The sequence below is a fragment of the Seriola lalandi genome, unplaced genomic scaffold (genome assembly GCF_002814215.2).
Source record: "Seriola lalandi dorsalis isolate HSWRI2012SDOR001 ecotype SW California unplaced genomic scaffold, Sedor1 jcf7180002052274, whole genome shotgun sequence".
NCBI classification, from domain to species: domain Eukaryota; kingdom Metazoa; phylum Chordata; class Actinopteri; order Carangiformes; family Carangidae; genus Seriola; species Seriola lalandi.
Genome location: NW_019522827.1, coordinates 3010262 through 3034599, shown reverse-complemented (window position 1 = coordinate 3034599; position 24338 = coordinate 3010262). Strand labels below are relative to the sequence as shown.

Below are 24338 nucleotides of genomic sequence, written 5' to 3'. Positions count from 1 at the left end.
GTGGTTATGTAAGAGTGCCAGACTTCACTAATCCTTTTATAGAGGAGAGAGGAGCCTGCAGGGTAGTGCTTTCTCATCATCAAGACAAATCAGCCTGTAAAGCAGACATCGCAGCCGGGCTGTGCATCCTCCACCATATACACAAACATCCTCTCATATAGACAGAAACAACCTCTGGATGGGGTGGGTAGAAACCACCCATGACGTTGAGAGACAGATATTTGTTTGAGAGGAACGATGAGTGCTTTGAGGTATTAATAGCTGCTCTGACTCAGGCTTCTTATTCTTTTAATCCGCCGGTCTTCAAACCTTATAACCTTTTTTTTTTTTTAAATACTTCCCAAATCACAAAAAGCTCTGGATGATCTGCCCTTATTCAGCAATGCTATTGATGTCTTCCGCACACAGAGTGAAAACCTGCTGTCATCCAAATGCTGTAAAATCGTGGTTGCCAAGATTGTCTACTCCACCAAGAAATATTCAGATACTTTGTTCTACTTAAAAGCGCTGAAGCCTGTGAAAGAGTGAAAGTGCCAGTAGAATTTCGAAATACAGCAAACACTGTAAAAACGCTGCACCTCCTCACACACAAGAATAAAGACCAGAAATCTACGTGGTCACTCTCAGTGAGTCAATTGCTCTGCATGGTGAGTGCCAAGGCCTCCAAGCTTGAGGGACAATACCAGCTCTGTAGTTGTGACAATAGCTCTGCTCTCTGAGTCAGAAGTTGCGGAAGTGCCGACATTGGGGAGTTGAAAGCTGTTGAAAGTTCAGGAGTGTGCACTCCAAGGAAGTAATCACGCAGAAGAGCTTTGGGGGGGGGGGGGGGGGGGGGGGGGAGAAAGCCCTCCACTCCCCCTCAGCCGGTGCTGCCTTTGAGGAACTCATTGTTAGCGCTGCCAGTGGGAGGCATGGAGGGTTCTGCTGGCATGTGTCGGCCTCACTCCTCATCAGGGCCTCAGCGCCGCGCAGCCAAGTGGGTAAAGGGTGTGTGTCTGTGAGTGGATGTGTTTTGTTAAGGGTCTGAAAGGTGCAGGTACAGTAAGTGGGGTGAAGTTTGGGTTTGGGACATGTTCCGTCTCTCTTCTCTTCACCCTCCCACTACAGTAATGTGGGACCCGGCACAGAGGCCTGGTGGAGTCTGGCTGGCTGCCCAGTCAAATTCACTTTCTGCATCACCAAGCGTCCCCCCCCATCAGATCTGACTCTCACACAGAGCTGCCAAGAAATGTCTCATGATGGACTTTCTTCAAGACATCATTTGAGCTCTCCAAACGTCAGATTCTTTCATTTTCAGAGCCTTTTTAACTCATGTATTAACAACTGACTTCTAGAAGAAATAAGTATGATAAAAGTACAGGATGTTGAGGTGATATCCACATTGGTTGACAACAATTTGGCTCCAAATTTGCATCTCACAGTATTGCCCAAAGTGGCAGCTTCTGAATGACTGAAATATGCATCACTATTCACTATTTTGCGTTACTGGATCATGGAGTAAAAGAAATTAAAATAAGGGAATATTTTAGTCATTTTTAAATCTCATACAAGAGCTATATAGGAGTTTGTTGATCAGTCATCCAGTTTGTAGACTTGATAATGCACTCGTTAATTCTGCCTGTTGACAAGATAAAATCTAAGCAGGAAATGTTAACGATCAATTTGTGCTGAAATTAAAGTCAATTAAATGATTTGTTGATAAGCAAGCAGAAATGCCAAACAATTGCTTGTGCTTTTTAAATGTGTATTTTGGACTGTAAATAGATGAACAAATAAACCAGTGTAAACTTACTAATTAAAATACAACTATTTTCTGGAGTTTACTGCTCCTGGACGTCTTTTATAGGTGAAGGTGGTGAAAACAGGTCCAACAATCACAGTGGGAAAAGAACTGACAATCTTCAGGCATGATGACAATGTCAGGAGTACACATACGCCTAATCAGCTAATAAATAACCTGTAAAAAAAAAAAAAAAAAAGACCATAGAGCTGTGAAAAACTTGAGTCCTTTTGTGTCTTGAGACCAAATCACTGATGTAGAAACAACACTGAATGTGCAAGATGTAGGGAGCTCTTTCTGTTGGTGGACGGAGCGAGGGCTCCCTCTGCAGGATTAGAAAGGAAAACATACGGCCTCTGTAACTCTGACTTCTGGAGACCTTTTTATTTTCACGTATAAAAATATCTAAAACCTCTTTCATGATCATGCCGGCCAAAGTATGAGGATATGACAGAAAAGTAGTAGTGACAATATGCCTGACAATTATATGATACATTTTTTCAGTACTACCCAGCAGCAAATGACAGTAACTCCTAATGATACAGTATAATTAAATCAATTCTGCCGAATGAGTAGCAGAAAATGGAAGGATGAATTTACCAATTAAAAATGATTCATTCATTTAAATTCATTTAGGTTTTTGCTAAAATCGGCATTTATGAGTTAATGCATAAAAATGGACTGAACAGCCTCCTGTGCTCACAATCCACTGCTGCAGGAATCCCACTTTCAGTTTGTGTGTAAATAAGACTTTTTAATGGCCCCTTTTAAAGAAACTGATTCGTGCTTTTTGAGACTTTCCAAGAAGTGCGTTTTGTATTTTGTGTTGTGGGATAAGAACTTTTCCCTGTGGAATTCATTCTGTGTGCTACTACTTCTCAGTCTGCATGGACAGATTATTATTAAACTGCTTCTTGTAGGGTGAAGTGAGAGGACATACCATTTAAAACTGTAACTGACAAGAAAATCAAGCCTAATATGTGTTTATTTATTGATATATAGAATAAAAGGAGCTGAGTATTTGATAAGAGGTTTTCCTGCCAGTTCAGTGCAACACAAACAATGGAAGGTAACAGATGAAATAAATCAGTCAACAACTCCACACAAGGCTCCGTAGGCTACAAATGTCGTTTTTATTATTACTTTAAATAATGTCTAAATAAAGGGACTAAAGACATGCTCGTGTGACTTTTTCCATTATCAAAAATATGGTGTGGGGTGATGTCTGCAGCAGAAATCTATCCAGGGAGGGAAGCGTGCAACACACGGTGAGACCGTTGTGGAGTCCATCAATCTGAAGGCTGAACTTTGAAATGAGTCCCACCATCACCACGGACGGTGTCGGTTGTCAAAAAGGGGGGGCAGTGATTTTTACCAACCAAATGTCACATTCAGAAGAAAAAAATTGTTATTTTTCATATATAAAAACCAAAAGACCTGGATACATTTCTACTTTTCCACATGTTTTTACTACAGAAATTAAAAAGAAAAAGACATAAAGGAACACACAAAGGGGGGAAACAGCTATTTTATAATCAACTCCCTTTGGTAAAAACTGTAATAAATGGTCTTGCATTTGTCTTTTTCATATACATACTAACTTTAGCCATTTATCACTAAAGTCCACAGTAACCTTGGAAAGTATTACTAGCACAACAACACAGATTTGTCATAAAAAGTCTGGGACTATATACAGTGTATTTACAATGTAAGCGGCGTGTGGACAGACCTCCCAGAATGAGACGTGTGTGTGTGTGTGTGTGTGTTTGTTTGTTTGTGTGTACAAGCTGGTGTATTGGCGGAGGGCATTTTAAAAAGGTCGACTTCCAGGGCGGCGAGGATCATTTGTGTTAATAGAACTATATATAATATATATACACAACACATACACTGGAATACATGTCAGTATCTGACATTCACAAGCTATACAATTTTACAGTCTGAGACCAAACAGTGTTGTGAGGCTATTTGTTTTCCTTTCTTTTTATTTTTTACATTAGATGCAACAGTGCTTTTCGATGTTAACCTGACAATACTGTTTGGGGCTCAGGCACAGTTTCTAATAATGCTGCCATGTGTTCTGGAAAAGGAAATGTAACCCTCTTTCCGTCTAGTGATAGGTACATAATTGTGATTTGGCCTCAACGCAGGAATGTCTGAACCAGATCTCTCAGACTTTATTGAGCTCCCTTCAAACCTTCAATCTGGGAAACAAAACTATTCAACATTTTCCTCTACTCAAATAAGTGCACTTGTCCACCATATTGTTTTCCATGGATACTGTAGAATAACACTATCATAAAGAAATCCCTGTATGATTGATTTCAATGGAGCTCTTACTCTGTCGGTCAAAAGCTAAACCGAAGCTCAGTTTGTGATAAAGTACAAAAAGCACCACTCGGTCTCTCTCAGGCTCACTGTTTGTGTTACTAAGCCCTGGCCAAAAGGCTCAGGGAAGTTTGTTTGAGACGTGGGCTCTGAGTGCTGGTAAGAGCTCAGGTCTGTGACTGGAGCGTGACGATTCCTAAGTTTTGGCACCAAAGGCCCTGCGAAAAAATGGGCCCAGCTAAAAACGCTGGTAAAATCAGTAATCCTGCCGCCCCGGGTGCAACATACACGGGCGCTAGCTTAATTGTGCTCCCATGTCTGCCTTAAAAACACATTAATAAGCCCTCGTCCCTACCTCTACTTCTGACCTGTTTGACTTCAGACCAAACACCCCCAGAAATCAGTCTCTCTCTCTCCCCGTTTCCCCTCTGCTACGGCGCCTTGCCCGGTGGGCCGTATTTGACGCGGTACTTGTTGATGTTCATGAAGTGTAGGACCTCGGGCTGGCGGGAGGTGGTGCAAGGTAAAAAGCCGTCACGCCCTTCACCCATCAACCACTTGTTGGTCTCGGCGCTCATGTCGCGGGTGACGTGCTCCTTGACCCACGCCTCCACCCAGGCATGGAAGCGTTTGTGCAGCCGTGTGCTCACCCGCTCATGTGACTGGGGACAAACAGAGATTTTGTTATAAAGCTTAGTGGGCAGAGATTACATTAACACTGCCACGGTTAGAGACTTGACTCTGTAGTCACTACAGATTAACATGAAGGAATAAATCAGGCACCAAATCTTCAAGCTGAACTGAGAACACTGAATCATACGTATCACTGACTGAATCAGCGGCCTTTTTGCACTGGTCACTGGTGACTCAGCATGGATATACAGCAGTGTTTCCCAAATCTGTCTCGAACACAGGACCTGATATCCATCTCCCATGGGCAGCCGACATTTGTGTGTAAATCAGTCAAGTCAAGCAGCTTTCATTGTGCGGCCTGATTTCAGTTCTCGGCCTTGGTTCGGCTGCCTCAGTCTGTGTTGACGGCTGAGATGTATCAGCGTTTCTCTGAGCTCTGTTTGCAGTGACAAATCTTTTCATCACTTACTCTGACAGTCGCTATTTCTGACTGCTGAACACCCAAGAAACTAAAGAGCCAAGGAGCGGGTGGTTTGCTGTGAGCTGTCAAGTCATTAGCTGCAGCAGAACTGCAAATTAAAGGTTTTTAATTTGGCGAGTCTGATATTTATTGCTTCAAAATGTCACCTCCTGTTTTAATGTGGTGAAATGTTATTAAAGCACATAGTAAATGAAAAATATAAAGAACATACATTGCTGCATCCTTGGCCTCATGGGCCTAATTTTCTACGTAACGGAACAAAACCGCTCAAATCAGAAACAGACTGAACTCACTAAGACAGTCAGAAGCAGCACTGTTACATCACAGTGTTGTCATGATCGCTTACTGCTGTGTTTACCGTTTTAACTTTGATGTACTCTATCAAAACTCACTATAAAAGCAATTAAATACAGGTCTGACCTGAAAGAAATGACTTCACTCAGCAAACTGATGATTCGAAAAAAGGAATTCACAGCCCAAGGCAAAGTGTAAAACTGTTAACTGTTGGATTACGATATGAGATTTAACATTTCATCAAGTGGCAAGTGCGACTGAGTTTTATGCGTGAAATAAAGATGTTAAATGATCAGTGAGTAAGTTTGCAGTTTGTAGTAGAGCTGTGTGATGTGCTGTTTGTTTTTATTATCACGATCTACTCTGGATTGCGGATTTATAAAAAGGTAAATACATTTTAATACAGTGAGCAGCAGCCACAAATCTCAGTGAACAAACAGAGAAGCAGCAGCCACAGATTCACACCTTTAAACCAATTAGTGAATAAGAGAGAAACACATTGAGCACAGTTAATGATTAGATTATATGAAGGCAGAGGGAGCAGTAAATACCTGGTGAGCTCGCAGCAGGGCAGTGCGTCGGTACATGTAATCCTCAGACTTGAAGACGTAGACCATCTTGTAAGAGTTGAGCTTGAACATGCACTCCATTTTCTCCTTTTCCAGGGATTTCTTGCCGCCCTCGCAGGCCTCCTTGTCCAGCTGCTCTCGGCCCTTCTGGTACTTCCTGATCCGTCTCAGATTCCTGGTTGTGAAGGCGGAGACAAATGTAATGAGAGATCCAGCAGGAATGTGTCAGAACAAATCGATTGGAGCTAATTTAATCAATGGACGTGTGTTGGACTTGTGTATGTGACAGTTGTAGGAAGAGATGTGTCAGATAGCTTACTGTGATGTAACGCATTAGGAAAAACATAAATCCTGGCTAAGAACAACCCAAATATGATGACCAAATCAAACGACCTGATGCAACGACTTACCTGGGAAGAAAAACAGGCTTCTGAGCGAGATGCTCCCTCAGCTCAGGTGTGGTGGAATCTGGGTTTAAGTAGCGTCCAACATAATCAGACCAACGCTGCACATACAAAACAAGAACATGAAACAGATTAGGTATATAAATATAACTATTACTAACACCAGTATTACCAAAAGGTCGGCAACAGGTCCTTACTAGTATTTTCACTCCAGCTGGAAAAGTGGAGCCTCTTACTAGACAAAATGTAAAAACAATGACAACAAATTTTATGCATTTATTTGCTGTGGAATAAATATATCATGTTATGAAGTTTAACTTCTCCTCGGAACTGAACATGATTCCCTGCCAGTAAACACCAGTGAAGGAGAATATGTCCAGCCAAATACTGGTACTGGGAGTTTGCATAACTCCTCGCCATTTTGGCAGGTTACTGACCATCACAAAGGCCCTTCTTTACTGACTTGTAAAATAGTAAAAAGGGCCGAGTGTATTTTGGAATTACGGCGTGTGGATAAAAAAGCTACTTTGCTGAGTTTATCCAACCTCTTTGCTCATGGGCCAAACCTCACAACCGAGAGCCTTCGGGGTTAGGGGGGTGGGGGGGATTAAGACTTTTTCTTACCTCAGCCTCCATGGGCTCGTCTGAGTTCTCCTCCTCCGTGTCGAGTAGCTCCACTGTGAGCTGCACATGCCCTCTGTTTCTCAAAAACATGACCTGAGAAAGAGACAGAGACACAGCAAGTGTGAGACTGAAATTAATTCAGAGTGTGAAACACAAATAAGCCGGGATGTCTTGAGGGGTTTGAAGGGCTGGAGCACGAACCAGGCAGCTGCAGTATATTAGGCTGGAATCCAGGACCCTTGTTGTAAATCATGTAGTCACTATCAGTTCTACTTCCTCTACGCATTCTACCTTTTTTTTTTTTTTTTTTTTTTTTACTTAAATACACATAAATGCACATAAATGCAAAGGTAAAAATAAAACAATAACTGTAAACTAAGAACAGATAAAAATGCAGACAGATTAATCTCAGCGTTTGTGGACTGTCCCTGCCTTCATTTTTCTGTCCAACTAGAGTGAGCACAGTAGCCTGGAGTTAAATTTTAATATAACTGTCACTCCAGGGCGATCTAGTTTTGAGTCATCTTTTTCAAAATTGAATCTGTGACTTCTTTTTTTTTTTTTTTGACAAATGTGGATGAACCTGTCTGAACCGAGCGGGTTATCAACCGTAAAATGAAGCTTTCAAAATAGGTCAGCGGGGAACTTTGCTCGCAGGTGGCAGGTGGCCTTAAGCTGCTTTAAACGTGCCAGTGCTAAATGAGAACAAATATGACTTCACTTAAAAATGATGTCATAGCATTACCATAGAAACTGGTAAGCTGGAGACAGCACATCTATGTTTTTTACCTCTTCTGACCTTGTTTTTAGACTCTTTACATGCAAAGGCACATGGGAAAATTTCTGACACAGATGAGTAAAGCTTTTCATAACAGACCCTCGGCACAGCACTGCTTGTATTTCACTCTTAACTTCTAATAATGTGGAGACGTGTGCAGATTTATTGGTGGTGAACACACCTGAGAACACAGTTTAAATCAGCAGGATTTATGATCCCTGCAGCCATGTGGAAAACTTATCATTTCTAAGTACTTCTCCTTAAGTGAACTAATTTCCATATTTTTTAAAAACTTCTTCACAAGGTTTAATCTCTCATAATCTTATGGCACAATCTCCTCGGTTTTCCAGTGACAGTAGGGAACCCCTGTGTATTCACCTTGAAGCAGTTCTCATCAGACATAAGCTGCTCGGCTTTCCGCTGGTAGGTGGCCTCTGCGGAGCTCCTCGAGGACTGGGTGGACATGGTTCCTCCGCTGGCCCCGTTGGTGCTCTCTGCCAGGTAGAGGTCTGTCACTTGGACGCAGATTTCGTCACTCACGATGTGCTGGAGCTGGATGGAGAGAAGCAGTTGGGTGTTTGTTTTGGAAAAAAACGAGCACGACAACTCTCAGGGAAATCTGTAGCCGAGAGGACAAACTAATTCTCACCTGCCGGACGATGCTTTGGATGAGCTTGTCCATTGTGAAGGCGATGTAAGCGTGGATGGTGAACATTTCCCTCAGCGAGTCCTCATACTGAGAGGCCTCCATGTTTCCATCCAGCAGATTCCTAACCATCTCCAAGACGGCTGAGTAGTAATCTTCCACCTCAATGTCCACTAGAGAGAAGAAATATCAAAAATCAGATGACTAAGTGCATCAACATATGACAGAAAAAGTGACGCCGTTTCTAACAGACCACCTTTGGCAGCAGTTTAATTTTCCACGTCGAGAGTGATTTTTGTTTTTCAATATCCAGAGTTTAGTTCTGTGTCACTTTAATTCATCAGTTCTTGTTTATTTGCTTAATCACTGGTTTCAATAAAACCATTGATCTCCTTAACTTGCCTAAAAAAAAAAAAAAAAAACTTACTTTTCAGATTTTCTCTATGAAAACAAAAAGAACCTGAATTATGAGTTACAGAAGGAGTGCTGCCCAAAAGTCAAAGGACACAGTTACAAGATTTAATTAACTTTTGCTTTGCAGTTTCACTGAAAGAAAAATATAAAAATCTCTGTAGCACCACAATGTTTCATTTATAATAGTTTACTGTAACAAATTCTGCCTTTATCCAAAAACTGCAGCTCCTGCAGATTTGGATATTGCACTTGGCCATATTTCAATAATATTTTGATTAATTGTTAAGCCCTAATTTATTCTCTGTCCCTAAAAGGAAAACCAAACAAACAAACTAAACTAGGGGGTTGAATAGCAACATGGAAAATGAATAAAAATACATGAGTGTCTGTGTGTTGTTACTCACTGGGCTCCTTCAGTCTCAGCTGGATGGCTGGATTGTCGTTCTTTTCCTTCTTGAGTCCCAGGACTTCCCTCTCCCAGTCTCGCTCTCTGACCTCCTCTTCGATCTGTCGCTCCGCCTGCCCGTACAGCCTCAGCAGGCGCGAGCAAAGCGTCTGGTGCAGCCGCAGGAAGATGTACCAGTTGTTGTTGACGTAGAAGAGGTTGTAGGCGTCGTCGCAGCTGCGCAGCTTCTGCGCCGCCGTGTTGCTGAAAAGCAGCTTGGACTTGGAGGGGCTCCCGCTGCTGGGGACACCGTTGTGCTTTTTGGATGCTCCTTCCTCTAGATCCATCTCCTCTTCCTCCTCTTCCTCCTCCACGTCGGAGAGCTCGCCCCGCTGGGAGAACAGCATGTCGGGGATGAAGTGGTAGATGATCTGTTTGATCTTGTACTTGTCCTCCTTCTGAATGCTTGTCTGCCGCTTCACGTGGTGGATGATGAGCGCTGCTGCGTCCTCCAGGATCTGACTGTCCTCGTAGGCCAGTGTCAGGTGGGGGCCTGTGGGTGGGGTGGCGTTTTCCTCAGAGGCCTGCTCCTGGCGCTGCAGAGTAAAAATAATTCGATGTCAGCATTTTGGAAGCAGAGAATGCATGATTTTGTATCGATGTCATTTCTTTTTATTTCCATTCAATTAATACTTTTCTTAAGCTGTTTATGTTCTATAAAAACCTGACAATATAACACTGACAAAATGCAAACAATACAACTTGGGAGAATTTAGGTTTTAGTCTGTATTGTGTGCTGGTGCTGGTACTGTCTTTGTTAAGTCTGTTACCTCATCGTAGATGCTTTCGATTTCATTTAGCAGGGACTTGGATCGAAGCACTTTGGTGTCGTTCTGTTTGAAGTTGATGCCTTGATGGTCGAGAGACTTGAGGTAATACTTCTCATTCTGCTCCCTCCAGATCTTGTTGAAGCCCCGTTGGGCTTCCCGCCACTCTTCTTCCTTCGTCTTTAACCTGGTAAGAACAGACGCCAAAGTCAAGTAACGTACACGCTCTAGTCTCTGAACGACTTCGCATCATCACAAAAAGATGCAAACATCTGCAGGAGCTTGATGTGTTTCTGGCAGCAGTACTAAACTAAAATACTGTGAAAGGAGCAACTTCCTTTCAAATCTTTTTTTGCAGCAGTGGAGATTTTTAGTCTATAAAAGCTCACGTTAATTCTCAGGAGCAGTTTTTAAATCCACAGCTAAAACATCATATTGCCTTTTCCTCTCCTGTGTGGATTAGTGAGTTTATAAGCTGCAGTTCATAACCTCAGTCTGGGCTCAACAGAAGATTGTGTACACACATTTACCATCCTGTGTAAAAAGGGAGCTGGTGAGTCCCACATCTTCAAGTAACAGAGAAATCTCTCATCAGAAAAATACAGCTTTATGGTGATTTGCAGTTTTTTTACAAACATAAATCAACTTATTAAATTTCTTCTCCAGGCACGTTTTTAACTCAAGCACACCATCGCATTTTTTCCTCATTGAGGCCCCACCCACCACCACTGCTTACACTAGGTTGACTGGTGAAAGCGCGGGGGGCATCAAGATGACTATCGAAGGAAACTCCACCACAGACTCAGGAGTTTGTCGAGCACCAAAACTGGCGACTAGAAGACGGATCAGAGCGGTTGAGGTAGTTTTTTGTTTATGTTGTTTGTTAGCTTGCAACTGGCCGTGGCTGACCATTGTTAGTGGTTGCGCTAATGCAAACTCTCGCTCTCTGTCCTGACAAGGTTGCAGGTTTATTTAGCCCCGCCCCCGTCCCTGCAAGTCGACAGGATTTGTTCCTTAGGTTTGTGACGTATGAAATCCGGGCTGTCTGAATCCATTTTTATGAGAGGTTCACTGCAGTTCAAGGTGAAAATACTCAGTCAAGGCTGTGACTGATTATTTACTCATGATTAGTCTTGTATTATATAAAAAACATCACGTAGACATGTTAACAAAATTAAAAACATCATTTAAATTGGAGGGGTCCTTTAATGGGAAACTTTGTATCAGTCAGAGTGGAAGGTAACAGCTAACATCATTAACGCCTTGGTTTGACACCCACCTCTTTAACACGATGGGGACAGAGACTGCAGGGTTTTTCTTGAGGCCATCGATGATGTCGGGGGCTTTGTCTCCGTATATCCTCTGGATGGCCTTGCGGTGCACGACCTCGGAGGAACCGCCCAGTGTGTTGTCCAAGCGAAACTTAGCTTGCTCCTCGGCAGACATGCGTGACAACTTCCGCTGTACCGTCTCCAGGACTCTGATGGTGGCCAGGTTCGTCTCCAGTACTACATCCAACTGTCAGGAGGAAAACATGGAGGTTTTATGATTCTTTGTTGTGCATGGATGGCCATTTATTTTTCATTAAAAAGCTCAAAGATTCTTGATTTTCAAATATTTATGTCTTCTACGTTCTGCTGCTGAGCAATTTCTCTCTAGTAAATCAAAAGTCTTTGCTTCGGGATGTTTTTAGGACAAAGATAAGAAGAAAGAAATCCTGCAAAAAAGGGAAATTAAATTGAAATAAAAGCATTTTTTGTCATGGGATATCGTCCCTGTGGTGACATCAAGATACGAGTTGTACATGTTTAATAACCCTGCTCACCTCGAAGCGTTCATCCTCACATCTGTAGATATGCTCCTCATACTGAGTCTTCTTGGAACTGACAAATGTGGAGTCCTCAGACCAGGAGGGGAAGGAGACCCAGGTGTCATTTAAGACCTGGACACAGCAGAAACAAACAGTCAACTTTAAGACCCACATTCTTAAAATATGGACAGACATAAGATTTATAACAGAAACTCAACTAAGAGGAAAACTAACTACTTATTACAGTGAAGCAGTTCATGAATTTTTCTAAACCCTGAGCAGGTCAAAACTTTTGGTTTTTCTCAAAATGTTCTCACCTCTTTACAAAGTGGAGTTCTGCCAGTGCATTTGGGCTGCTGGTAGCTTTTGGGCAGGGCTCTGTAACTGGAGCCTAGTCTCTTACAGGAAGCATAATCAATCTCCATGGCGATGCCCTCGGTGGCCCGTTCCTTAGGGTAGGTTTCGATGTGGGACATTTCCCGATATCCCAGGAAATTTTTAAACCAGTTGAACAGCTCAGGGAATTTTCTGTAAGACAGAATTAAGTTTAAAAAAACATGTATGAGATAGACATGCTGTATATTGTAGGAAGACTCTTGCCTCATACGCCAGGTGAGACAACTCACCCTAAAAAGGGAAGCACCAACTGCACCAGTTCAGCCCTGGAGATCACCTCCTGATTAAAGATGACCAGACACCGCAGGAAGTTGTCATAGGCCTCGGCACTTCGCAAGGCTTTTCGCACCTGAGAAACAAATTTAAAAGCGCCACATGGAGGTTCACAAAATATCTAACAAAATGATTTGGTATATCTCAATTTCTGAGAAAACAAGCTAAATAAATGAGTGCGTTTTTTTTGTTTCGACAGCAGGATATTACTTGAAGTTTGGGCTTGACCGCTAGATTCAATAAACTTAAACTCCTTTACAATGAGATATCAATCAATATTAAAAGCAACATTACTGTGTGAAGTTGAGGAGGAGTATTGATAAAATACCATTACATTTACTACTTTCTACTGTATTTTTCCGGTCATTTCATGAGTTGTATTTTCAACTAAATGAAAAATGTATTCAAGCTCAAAACACAGCATCAACTCACCTTCTCAAAGAACAGAGATTCAGTGCCGACTCCATGCTTGCTGGCTTCTGCCACTGAGGAATCTTTCAAATTCAGTAACTTGGGCTTCTTCTGTAGCATTACCAAAATAACAATGAGAGGACATAGGTACAATAATTACAAAAAAATTCAACAAAGGCAGACGTGAAGCATGAACATAAAAAGTTAACTATAGCTTCAGCAGTATGCGAGAGTCCTGGTACGTACCTTGACAGGCGGCGTGGTCCCTGGGGCTGGATGTCGACGGATCTGGCAGCCGTTCTGATTGGGCCTCTGTTTGTTGTTGAGCTGCAGCTTTTTGGCAGTGCCACCATGGTCGTTCCGTACAGACTCTGCCTTCTCAGCTGTGGTCTTATTTAACAGCTGTAGAGGACACACAACACAGGTGAGACAGGGGCACAAGGGCACATACACCAGGACTACAACTGCTACCTCTGCTGTAATATAATATATGAACACAGTATAAGACCCAGTAAAACAACATTTGCTACTAAATCATAGAGCACTAAGTGGGACATATCTGACCTATCATAAGAAGCTGATTTTAGTCAACTCCATATTTATTAGTTACTTCTAGTGCAGCTGCACTGAAACAAGGAGAAAGACTCAGCTTACCACTGAACTGTTGGCGTCAGGTAGGAATTGCCCGAATTCTGAGAGCAGGTCCTCTTGATTCTTGAAGAGCCTGGCCACCTGAGCGTAAACCTCCTGCTCTGTCAGAGCCGGCGTGTAGTTCCCTCCGGCCTCCTTCGCATTACGCTGCTCCTTCTGTAGTGGCCGAGCACAAGCGACATGTGAGGTTACGGTGACCTCACCCTAACTTTAAAATTGCACTTCCAGATTGTGTGTTTTTATTTATTTATTTATTTTTTGGGGCTTTTTGTGCCTTTATTGATAGTGCAGAAGAGAGAGAGACAGGAAATGGAGAGGCAGAGAGAGGGAATGACATGCAGGTAAGGTCTTGTCTGATGCGGGACTCGAACCGGGGCCCATCTGCAGCGAGGACTGTAGCCTCTACACATGGGGCGGATGCTCATCCAACTGAGCTACTCGACGCCCCTACAGATTGTGTTTTAACAGAAACTGCAGCATTTTATTTCAGATATGAAAAAAATACAATTTGATGCCACAATAGTTTCAGCTTGAGCCACTGACCTGGTACGTGTGGAGGATCTCCAGGAAGGCTTTGTAAATGTCGGGCTGGCCCTGGAAGCGGTTCTTGATCTTGTTGACGTAGTTGATGGCGTGGTTGAACTCCACGGGCTGGTTGTTCTGCATTGGTGGACCGGTGGGGGTCCCGCTGAGGGGTGGGTGGAGCTGCATGGGCGGGGAGCGGGGAGATGTGTACGCAGGGATGGACGGATTGCTCTGGCTGCTCGGTGTCAAGGCCTGAGGCTGGAGAGGCTAGAACACGGAAGATTTTATGGATATTTAACAGAACACAATTTCTTGAAGCAGACTCTGTGGAGAGGGGAATAACAATATTTGGTGTCCATAAGTCACTTCCTATTGGTACTCACCTTGCTCATCTTGGCAGGGGTAGGCTGTGTTAGAAGAGGTGGAGCGGTGGTGGTTGCTGCAGGTGGGAGCTGGGGTTGGTGTTGGGTAGCTGCTCCTGTTATGGGGATGTTCTGGACTGAAATGCCGTGTGGGGTGATGTGGTGGATCTGACCGGGTGTTGTCACATTGACCAGGTCATTGGTCTGGACCTCAATCTTGTAGCCCGGTGGCAGGAAGGTGTTGAAACCCATGATGAGGTCAGGATGACCTTTGAAAAGCTGTGACACTCTGCTGATGACCCCTGGAGTGTCAATACTGGAAACAGGAAAGCAGGCAGAATGAATTTAAATCCACTTAAGCTGTCATACCAGTGATGTGACTCTGAGGCAGTTCAGAAGCTCTCAACAATAAGAGTTTTACCAAACCGAAAGCGGCTTGTACACCTTTGAACTTTAGATTATTTTAACAAATGAGAACAAATGCCTTTGTTTAGCTGCCAGCTGTGGCAGAGATAATAGACTGGTCATTCTGGGACTGTGAAAGAAATGCTTTTTATTTCTATGGATGCAAAAAAAATTATATTCTAGAAGTGGAAGAAAAATCTGGTTAGTAAACACTTTATCTTGTATGCTTCAGCTTCTATATAATAATATTGATACCGCATTGTTCAAGTGAGTGGCACCATGACACTGAGAGTAAGAACAGAACAGAGAGAGAACTCATGTAGTGAAATATCTGAACAGGAGCCTTTGAGTGTGCAACCAAATGACTCACAGTATTTTTCTGTAAAATTCAACAGTGTCCTCACCTTTGGGACTTGAACTCTTTCATTATATCCAAAAAGTCGTTGTAGACCTGAGGCTGGTTGCCAAACTGCAGTTTCACTTGGTCCAGATAAGACAAAGCATCTTCCACCTTAGGGAGAAAGAGAAAAGGGAAGAGTCAACTTCTTCTGTTTTTCTATTCGTTTTTCGACAGCAGAGTCCCAGTTCTTGTATCAAACAGCAAATATTCTTGCAGTAAAAAATAATAACAAAGATAGGTCAAAACCTTGTGTTGGGCTGGATTGTGGATGGCTAATGATTGAGGACGTAGTTGAAAACTGTTTTGAAACCTCTGTAAACAACTGACATCATCGTGTAGTGTTTGCATTCTGTCTATTTTCAGTTCGTTTCAGCTTTCTATCTGCTTGCTTCCCTCCTACTCTCTGTGTTCACATGTACAGTATTTTGTTACAGCCGAATTCCCAATAAAGCTGCTCTTATTTACTTGTTTTTCTGTTTATGTTGCCAGACAGGGGAACAGATATGAAATAGTGACTAAAACTCCACCAATTACCACTCCATGTTAACCAGCAGTCACTTCCAAACTGCTGCTAAAATCCTGATTTCATAACCTGACATCTTCTGACAAAATCACCAATCACATAGGTTTAGACAAAGAGCGTGCTGTGTTTTCAGCTACATTTACTTGTAAAATGATCACTCAGAGAGAAAGTTATAAGTGACAGAATGTCTTTCTTATTTTGTCTCCCACACAGCGCGCAGCCTCCGTCTGGATAACAAACTGCTGCTCCGCCTCTCTGCCATGGCGACTCTCTTCTATGGAAGGTAAATATGGTTTGTCCAAAAAGTCATTTGGTTTGTCCCTAGGTGCTTATTTGAAAAGATGTCGCTATAGGGGTCTGAAAGGTCAGTAAATCTAGCAATGAATGTGCTATGTTGGCACCACTGCTTGTTTGCCCAATTGGGAAACTCACTCAGCCGGATGAACAGTTGTGTAAGTTTGACTGCATTTAGCTGACAAATTGTGCAACTTGTCCAGTCAGTCAGTCAGTCAGTCAGTCAGTCAGTCAGTCAGTCAGTCAGTCCCCGCTGTTGCGGTGCAGCAAAAAAATAACAGCTAGTCTTTTTGCTTGGCCAGTTAACATTCACCAATTACTCCACCATCACATTTTGAAACCTTGACAGACACTGGGAAATAAGCAGCACACAAACTGGAATTTAACCCAGATCTGAAGGGTTAATCACAAGTTCTCTGCTCCAATATACTAAATGGTTCCCTGTGAACCACAATGAACTATATGCATGGCTAGATACAACTATGGGTAAATGGGGAATTTTTTTGTGATTGGAGTGAACTGAGTATTTCACGTAACAGAAAATGTGCTCAAACTACAACCAACCAATCCACTAAACATTTAACAGGCTAAAAAAAATTCACAAGTTTCCGTAAACCCCTATTAATGTCTCTAAATCTATTTTCACTAACTTCTTTGGCCTGAAACATCCTTGGCATTTTCAGGTTTTTCATAGGATGTGACAACTGTCAGAGCCGGTCAGAATAAAAGTGGCAGACTAACCTTGAGCCTCTGAAACTGCTGCTGGCCCTGTGCTGAGGCTTGAGGAACAGCCGTATGGCCGTGTCCTGACATCACTGGGGGCCCGTGGGATTGGACTGCTGGGCTGTGGTGGTGGGACCCCCCATGGACGGCTGGGCTTGGGGTGTGCCCATGCCCGCCACTGTTCTGGGCCACGGTGGGGACCTGGGAAAGCAGAGTAACTTTTAAAAATGATGAAGAATAATTAACAGTGGGTGAATTAATCATTTGAATCACCACATCCAATAAATGAAGGGCAATTTATAAAAACTGAGACATGCTGACATCTTACAGAAAGAAAAAGACCATGCACCACAGACTGACAGTTTAAATGACATCCTGAGTTATGGGTGACAAGTGAAGTAGAACTGCTACAAAACTCAAAAACAGCAGGAGCTTAAAACAAATCTACACTGGACAAGTAGAGCATACCTGGTATCCCTGGGGGACGGAGTACTGGACGCCTGCTGTGGGCTGCATGTTGTCAGACACGGCCTCATACACAGCTGGAGCTGGAGCAGGGGCCAGGACACGATGCTGGAAAGCCTCCGCACTGCCAGCGAGGCGCCGCTGCGGGGACGCAAAAACCGCTTCCTGATCCTCCAGTCGCCGCTTCATTATGAACTCATACTCGTGAGAGCTGAGAGACCTGGGAAGAAAGAGCAGCATATGGACCCTGTTTCACACTGGCAGACCTCTGTCAAGTTATCAGAATCCATTAAATCAGCATCTTGAATTCATTCAACAATTTGTTGAGGAACATAAAGCAAATTTTTTTTTGCTTTTACTGTGAATTTATGGATACATACAGTGCCACCCACTTCTGTTGCTCGGCTAAGGGAGAACATTACTGTTGCATGCCAGTTTTAGTTTGTGATACTTTTGGGATGCCTTTTTTTCAGGAACTACGTCAAAGTTGCCCTGACACAAGATTTAGTCTGTTCATGTCGTTGCATACTGAGTTCAAGTGTCCGATTACACTTTTGTTTGAACTTACTGATGTCTTATGCCTCTCTGAACCCCCCAAGCCTTGAACTATATACACAAGAGATGTGCTGATCAGCCTTTAACCTGAAGCTCCATCCTCCTGCATTTATAACACCAGATAAGCTACATCACCACAGGACTGTTGCACAGGGGATGCAGTAACCATATGAAAACAAAACAACTTTGTGTGTGTGCAAACTGTTTAATCCAGTGGCCATTTACCAGAAAATCAATTAATTGAGTCATATTCTTAACAACAGATACCAAAAATGTACTGTTTGTAGCTTCTAAACTGTGAGGATATGCTGCTTTTATTTATCTTATGTGACAGTAAATTAAATATCTTGGAGTCTTGGACTGCTGATTGCAAAAACTTATAGGGAATTGTAGGATTATCATCTCTCATACAATTGTCTTTTTCTAATACCACTTTCTGATATTGCACCACGCAGTCCATCAGTTATATGCCATTAACAAGAATAACTTTAGGGCTGCCAGATTGCGGAAAACCTGTGTGACACTTTCATCTAATAGACGTGGAAGAGGCTTTTAAGTGATAATCATAAGCATGCTATGAAAATGAAATCTATTCAAAATTTCTTAAAAAGTGACATAAAACCGTTTTAGCAGAGTGAGTTCTGCAGTTAATAACTTAAATATTGAAATGACAAATCCCAATATAATTTGACATTAATATTAGGATTTGTCATTTCAATATTTAAAATGAATTAAATGATTAGTATATATATTGTTGCTATATATTGGGTATCCTCCCACTTTGGTCTTTTAACAGTCAGAATCTTTTTACTACCTTGTGATAATCATATCAACAATAACCTACATATTCTAATCTGAAATCATAAATATAATAAACCTTTTTTCATTGTATCTCCAAGAGAGGGAACCATTTTTATGTGAGAATGAGTTCACATATGAGATTCACCCTGAAACTCTTGGTCATGATCCAACTAACTGTCAGTAAGCCTGCACTTTTTAAGGTTTGGCCTTAAGGACTTGTTGCTCTGACAGCAGCCACAGATGAGTTTTAAACCACTTTTGAAGAACCAAAAAAAAATCCAGACTCATGTCAAATCATCAACAATCTGATCTGGATAAGCCAGTTATTAACATATGAAGAACAGGGCCCCGATCAAAACACAGTGAAAAGGTAAGCAAAATTTCAGAGGTTGTTATTTGGGAAGCTTTAATGGGGTTTTTGGTGTAAGGAAGCTAACAGCAATAATCTACTTGTAACCCTAATAACAAACATTTTCACAAACTTTTACTTTCCAGTCTTACAGGTGCAGGGGCGTTACTTAATCTACACCCCTGTCTTCTTCTCATTTAATATCGTACAAGACTGTATTATACCACTTTTAACACAACTTTTGGTTGATAGATAAAAAAGAATAGTATAATGCACAAAGCACCTATACACCCCCCACCCATTTCTTTCTTATGCTGTCACCTAAGTGAGGAGCTAAACTATATTTAGAAGCACATCTTAAATGCATCTAAATGTTAATATGTACTGAATGTAAAACTTGCTGCCTCCGCAGCCAATGAAACACAGACAGCGGACGTCAGCGATGCAACAAACAGGTGCTGCGAGAACGTGGGAGCCAGTCTGCCATTCACAACTTCCTCAAGACAGCAACAACTCCTCATCACATGAATGAATCGCTTTTTCGAAAAACATAAAGCTAGAGAAACAACGAAGGGACGGAACACATCACGTTTCAAACCCTGAATATCGGGCAAGTGACACAATGACTGTGAAACTGAAGTGCCCGTGTAACACTTAGTCTTCAACACTGAGGCGGTTCACCGACAAATCCTCGCTCTTCACGGCCACGTCCAAAGAAAGTGAGGCTGCAGTATTTATAGATATATCAGCCTCGCTCGGTGTAGTAACGTTACAGTCACGTAGAGGCAAACCAGCTATGTGTGCTACATGCTAACAGCCGTTAGCCGACCATCCCCTTTACGGCCTAGCGACACCAAGCACCGACCTCGAGTTACAGCACGACGCTTCCCCCACGCCCGCCATTTAGAGCGTGGCGCAGGAGTGCAGCAATTTATGTACCCTTTCAAGCAAATACGCGCTAAAAGTCACTGACTTGGTAGCCGCCTGACTGGCTACCCAGCCTGGGACGCCTTTAAGTGTTTATTTCAAAAACTCCGCCTGGAACTTGTTTTGTCGGCAAGGGCTGTGAGCTGCCAGTTAGCTGCTAGCTAATGTAAACAACATGGGCAGCCCGACACCGAACACCGTCCGGAGCTAGCAGGGAAGCACATGCAAGTAAGCATTAGCGATCTGGCTCGCTGTTGCTGAAACATCTGGAGCAAGAATTAACTATCGATATGTTAGACTGTTCATGTCGGGTCTTGCTAGGAGTGAGCGACAGGCAAAGAGACGTCGATCTCCCCTATAGTTTACTTAAAACGTCTGCTAACGGTAGATAAGTAGCTAGCTGTGTTAGCTTGCTGAATGAATTCAACTGAACTCACCCCCTCTCCTAAAACAGCGAGCTGAAGTTCGTGGATGATGCTTTGATAATCCGTTATATGTGGGTTAACCGCTACGCCTCAGGCTGGAGAAGATACCAAAGCTGACGTATAGGTGAGAAGAAAACTTATCGTGGCGTGTGATTTAAAATAAACAATTCAGGCTGTTGGCTGCAAAGTGAAAATCTCCCCGAGAGGAAAACAATCTCCGTTCGGTTAGCAATGTATGGGCGTGGTTTACAACATAGCGCTGCCCCTTGACGAGTGCTATTGGTCAGTTCTTTCAAAGGATCCGCAGAAGGGCGGGGCAAGGACCCGGGTTGTGGATTTGAGCTGTCAATCAAGGACTTGTTGTACAGTCTCCACGCACGCCCATTTGACTTGAAGCGCGACAATGCCAGCAGTGAGTACAGTCCTGGGTCTATTATATATGTATAGGATCAGGGCCGGATTAATTTCGGAGGGGTCCCCCACGGACCCCCATTATACTCTACATTCCACTTTCATTACTTCCCCATTTTTCACCAGACACCTAGAGCAGGACCAGTACTCTATAACTGAACTGATTTAGTTGAGCAAAAATGCAAAATGTTCTCGAATTTGCTGATTGTCTTACAGTAAATTGATTATGTCTAGGTTTGGACAGTTTTTCCAGACAAAAGATATTTAATAACATCACAGTGTACTGTACAATATGTGGGGGGCATTTGTCACTGTTTTTGGCTGTTTTATAGGCCAAACGATTAGTCAATTAACCAACAATATGATTGAAAATGATAAAAATCAGTAGTTGCACCATAATATTTGTGTACATACACTTTCAGCACCATCAGAAAAGTTTATTAACTTAGACTGTTTACTAAAATTTACTTTAATTCTGTGAATAAAACGTGATCAAGTATTTTGTCTTTCTCATTGTCTTTTATAAAATACAGTAATGGAATATTCCTTTCTCAGTGTAGGTAAGGCCATAGTAAGATGGCTTTCAACTTTTGTTAATGAAGACCTCACAAACTGTGACAGAAATAATGTTCTATACTGTTGTAAAATCTCATGGTGAAATTGTCACACAGTGATAACTGTATGTTGAGAAAAAAAGGTCAGAAATATGGTCAGATTTCAAATTGTTCATTCTTTCTTAAATACTGGACAAGAAAATATATTGTGCATGCAAGAAACTCTAAAAATATCTCAGAACTTGAAGTGATCTATAGGAAAAGTGAATGGAAATTCTGAAATGGAGAAGAGAAGGACTATTGGCTAGATAGAAAATTCATTAAATAAAAAGTAACATTAACATTTGAGGAAAAGCTATTTTTTAATGTTTGTCCACTGTAGGTGTTTTTGTTTTGTTTTTTACTTTTCATTTAAGACAGATACTGTCCAAATGAACTTTCAAAACCATAACTACAACTGTGATTTTTGTAGAACACCTATAGTCGTAGTAGTTGTAGTCTTTTGTTAATTTTCTCGTATAAGGAACTTGTTCATTTGTAATTTATTTGTCATTTTTAACAATTTTATATCTTATTTCGGAATATCCTTGTTTGTTTTCGTGACATCCATCAATGAGATGCATTAAGAACGATCTACATAGCTAGCCACTTCCTGGAGTTAGGTAACACGTGACTTTGTAGGAGGGAGTCTGCCTTTGCACTTGTGTCCCTCCTCTTTGTGGACACTGCAGCCAATCATTGCACAGAATCCTTCTTACAAATCCCCAAAAGGTGGAACTTCCAAAATAAACCATCGCCCACGACAGGCGGAGCTGCAACACCAGCCCGGGATTCCTCCTTCCACCACAGGCAGAGGCTCCAGCAGCCACCGTGGGCTGCAGCACACTCACACACTGCCCCGCTGTCCCGACTGGTTTCCCCCCACACAATTGCGTGCACGTTTGCAAAAGACAAACTCCAGACTGAAAACCAGCATTTGATCGAAAATTCGGCTGTTTTTAATGCTGTACGCGCGCATTATAAGAGCCTGCTTTACAAGTCATTTTTTTTCAAGTTTTGTGTAAAAGCATGCAAGACAACGCACTGCGGGCTGTGGAGATCCCCACACACCGAACTACACGGTTAGGAGGATCACCCAGCCCTTTGCACTCAGCGTCAGTCGACGTGGGTATTTGCAGGCTGCACTCTCCAAACAAAAGGGTTCATGGGACAAAAACGCATCATCTGTGGTAATTGACGCTTCGCCGTAGCCACCGGCGGACACGGTGAAGCGGGGCCTGGGAGGCTAACACTGCATATTTTCTTGGCGGCAAGAGCCGATTCAGTTGCCCTTACTAAACAATGCCAAAGTCAAACGAAACGGGAACTACGGCGTCGCTATATGGAAACATCGGCACAGCGTAGCCACGCCATTCTCCGCGATCCCAAACAACGCAGCCGAAGCAGCCCCATTTTCCTGCAGAGAGGGCGAGCGCGCTTTGAACAAATCATATTCTTTGTTTACTTCAGTAGTCTGGAGTAAAATGTCTAACCTGTCTTCACACAACAACTCCCTCTCGCTCTCCCCCTCCCTCTCTCCACCCCAACACACACACACATACACACAGACACACACACACACACGATCCATTCGCAAACAAGCGTTTCATGCTCACACAACGCTGCAGACAAAATGTTTCGACTTCCAGACAGCGGGATGCCTCAGATCACCAGCACGCAGCCCTGGGGAGACTGTTTACCAGCCGACAAAATGACGACCTGCACATTTTGCCATCAACCACGTTATGTTTTTTTCCCCCTGCTATTCTGTTGCCGTTTACGAGCATAAAACCCCCCCTTCAATTCATTTCAGAACACAAAAGGCGCCACTGAACGCAACACACTTCCCCCCTCGAAATAAACATCGTTCACTACTTATAGCAGCAATGCTGAAAATATAATTTAGTTTAACCAGCTGTTACATACCCAGGAAAAAGACTCCTTACTCCGGATTCGTGTTTGTAACAAAATAGTTGGAGACGCCCCCCTCCGTCGGCATTGGCGCACACTACAATCCGCGTCATTTTATTTTGAATATCACCCGCTAAAACCGAGGCAGCACCACTGAAGCAGCCCAGTCTCCATTAGATAGAACAGTGTAGGCAGGACTGTCCTCTGAAGTCAACATCTTCACAGTGTGTTTAAACAAGTATTTGTATTTTAATTTAATGTAGGCCTACTCCTGCCCACTACATTTCAGAGGGAAATATTCCTATACCATTACCATTCATAACCATTATTAGACAGTTATACTTTACAGATTCAGATTTTACAGATCATATTTTACAAAGCATATGACCCACAAATAAAAGACAATCAGGAAATCTTTGAATCAGAGAAGCTGGACTTTGAAAATTGTTTTTTGGCACTTTTCCTTGAAAAATTACACTTATTTTTTACAGAGGATTTTGCTGTTGTTTGACAAATCAAACTGACCAACCATTTCAGCTCTAACTTCCACGTATTTTTTTCCTAATTTACTTTTATTTAAGTAAAAGATTGAACCCAGTACTTGTTACAAATAGCCTAGTAACTCTGGTATTACTAGTTTTACTTAAAAGGATCTGATCTCAAGTCAGAAACTATGACAAATGACTAATGTCTGTATATTGATCACACTTTGCAATTAAAGTCACTTTTACTCCCAACAGTGTCTTTGTTTTGTATTTTCTCCAGTTATTACCAACAGGGTCACAGGGAGAAAGACGGGGACCTCTGGGAATGATGCTCCTCATCCCTTCTCATCCTTCATTCCCCGTAAATACAATACAAATAATGGAGGCACATTATTCTTTGTAACAGGATCATATATTCTCTGCTAGTTATAAATAGGAAGTGGTTTGATTTTGGTCTAACTCAAATGTTGTTGCATCTGC

At 42.4% G+C, this 24338-nt stretch overlaps 1 protein-coding gene across 3 annotated transcripts; it reads right to left on the bottom strand.

The window, feature by feature from the left end:
• Nucleotides 1–2890: 2890 nt before the first annotated feature.
• Nucleotides 2891–23501, bottom strand: sin3aa (SIN3 transcription regulator family member Aa). 3 transcript variants are annotated; one of them, XM_023400286.2, is made up of 21 exons: nt 23389–23501; nt 17405–17621; nt 16955–17137; nt 15401–15507; nt 14613–14907; nt 14248–14496; nt 13708–13860; nt 13300–13455; nt 13075–13164; nt 12600–12718; nt 12291–12501; nt 11989–12105; nt 11443–11681; nt 10167–10350; nt 9356–9932; nt 8541–8710; nt 8270–8443; nt 7114–7206; nt 6496–6590; nt 6068–6260; nt 2891–4770 (listed from the first exon to the last, which is right to left on the bottom strand). In XM_023400286.2, the coding sequence occupies exons 1-21, from the start codon at nt 23484–23486 to the stop codon at nt 4540–4542; spliced, it is 3951 nt and encodes a 1316-aa protein (XP_023256054.2). In that variant the 5' UTR covers nt 23487–23501; the 3' UTR covers nt 2891–4539. The 3 variants fall into 3 exon arrangements, with proteins under 3 accessions (XP_023256054.2, XP_023256055.1, XP_023256053.1); XM_023400287.2 differs by lacking the exon at nt 23389–23501 and adding an exon at nt 20471–20679 and having other exon boundaries at nt 13075–13161; XM_023400285.2 differs by lacking the exon at nt 23389–23501 and adding an exon at nt 20471–20678.
• Nucleotides 23502–24338: the final 837 nt, after the last annotated feature.

Coding starts and splice junctions, on each gene's coding strand:
- sin3aa (XM_023400286.2), bottom strand. CDS start 23,486: ATGACGCGGATTGTAGTGTGCGCCAATGCCGACGGAGGGGGGCGTCTC. Junction 17,622..23,388: donor GTAAGGAGTCTTTTTCCTGG/GTATGTAACAGC, acceptor CTTTCTTCCCAG/GTCTCTCAGCTCTCACGAGT. Junction 12,106..12,290: donor GAACTCCACTTTGTAAAGAG/GTGAGAACATTT, acceptor TGCTGTGTCCAG/GTCTTAAATGACACCTGGGT.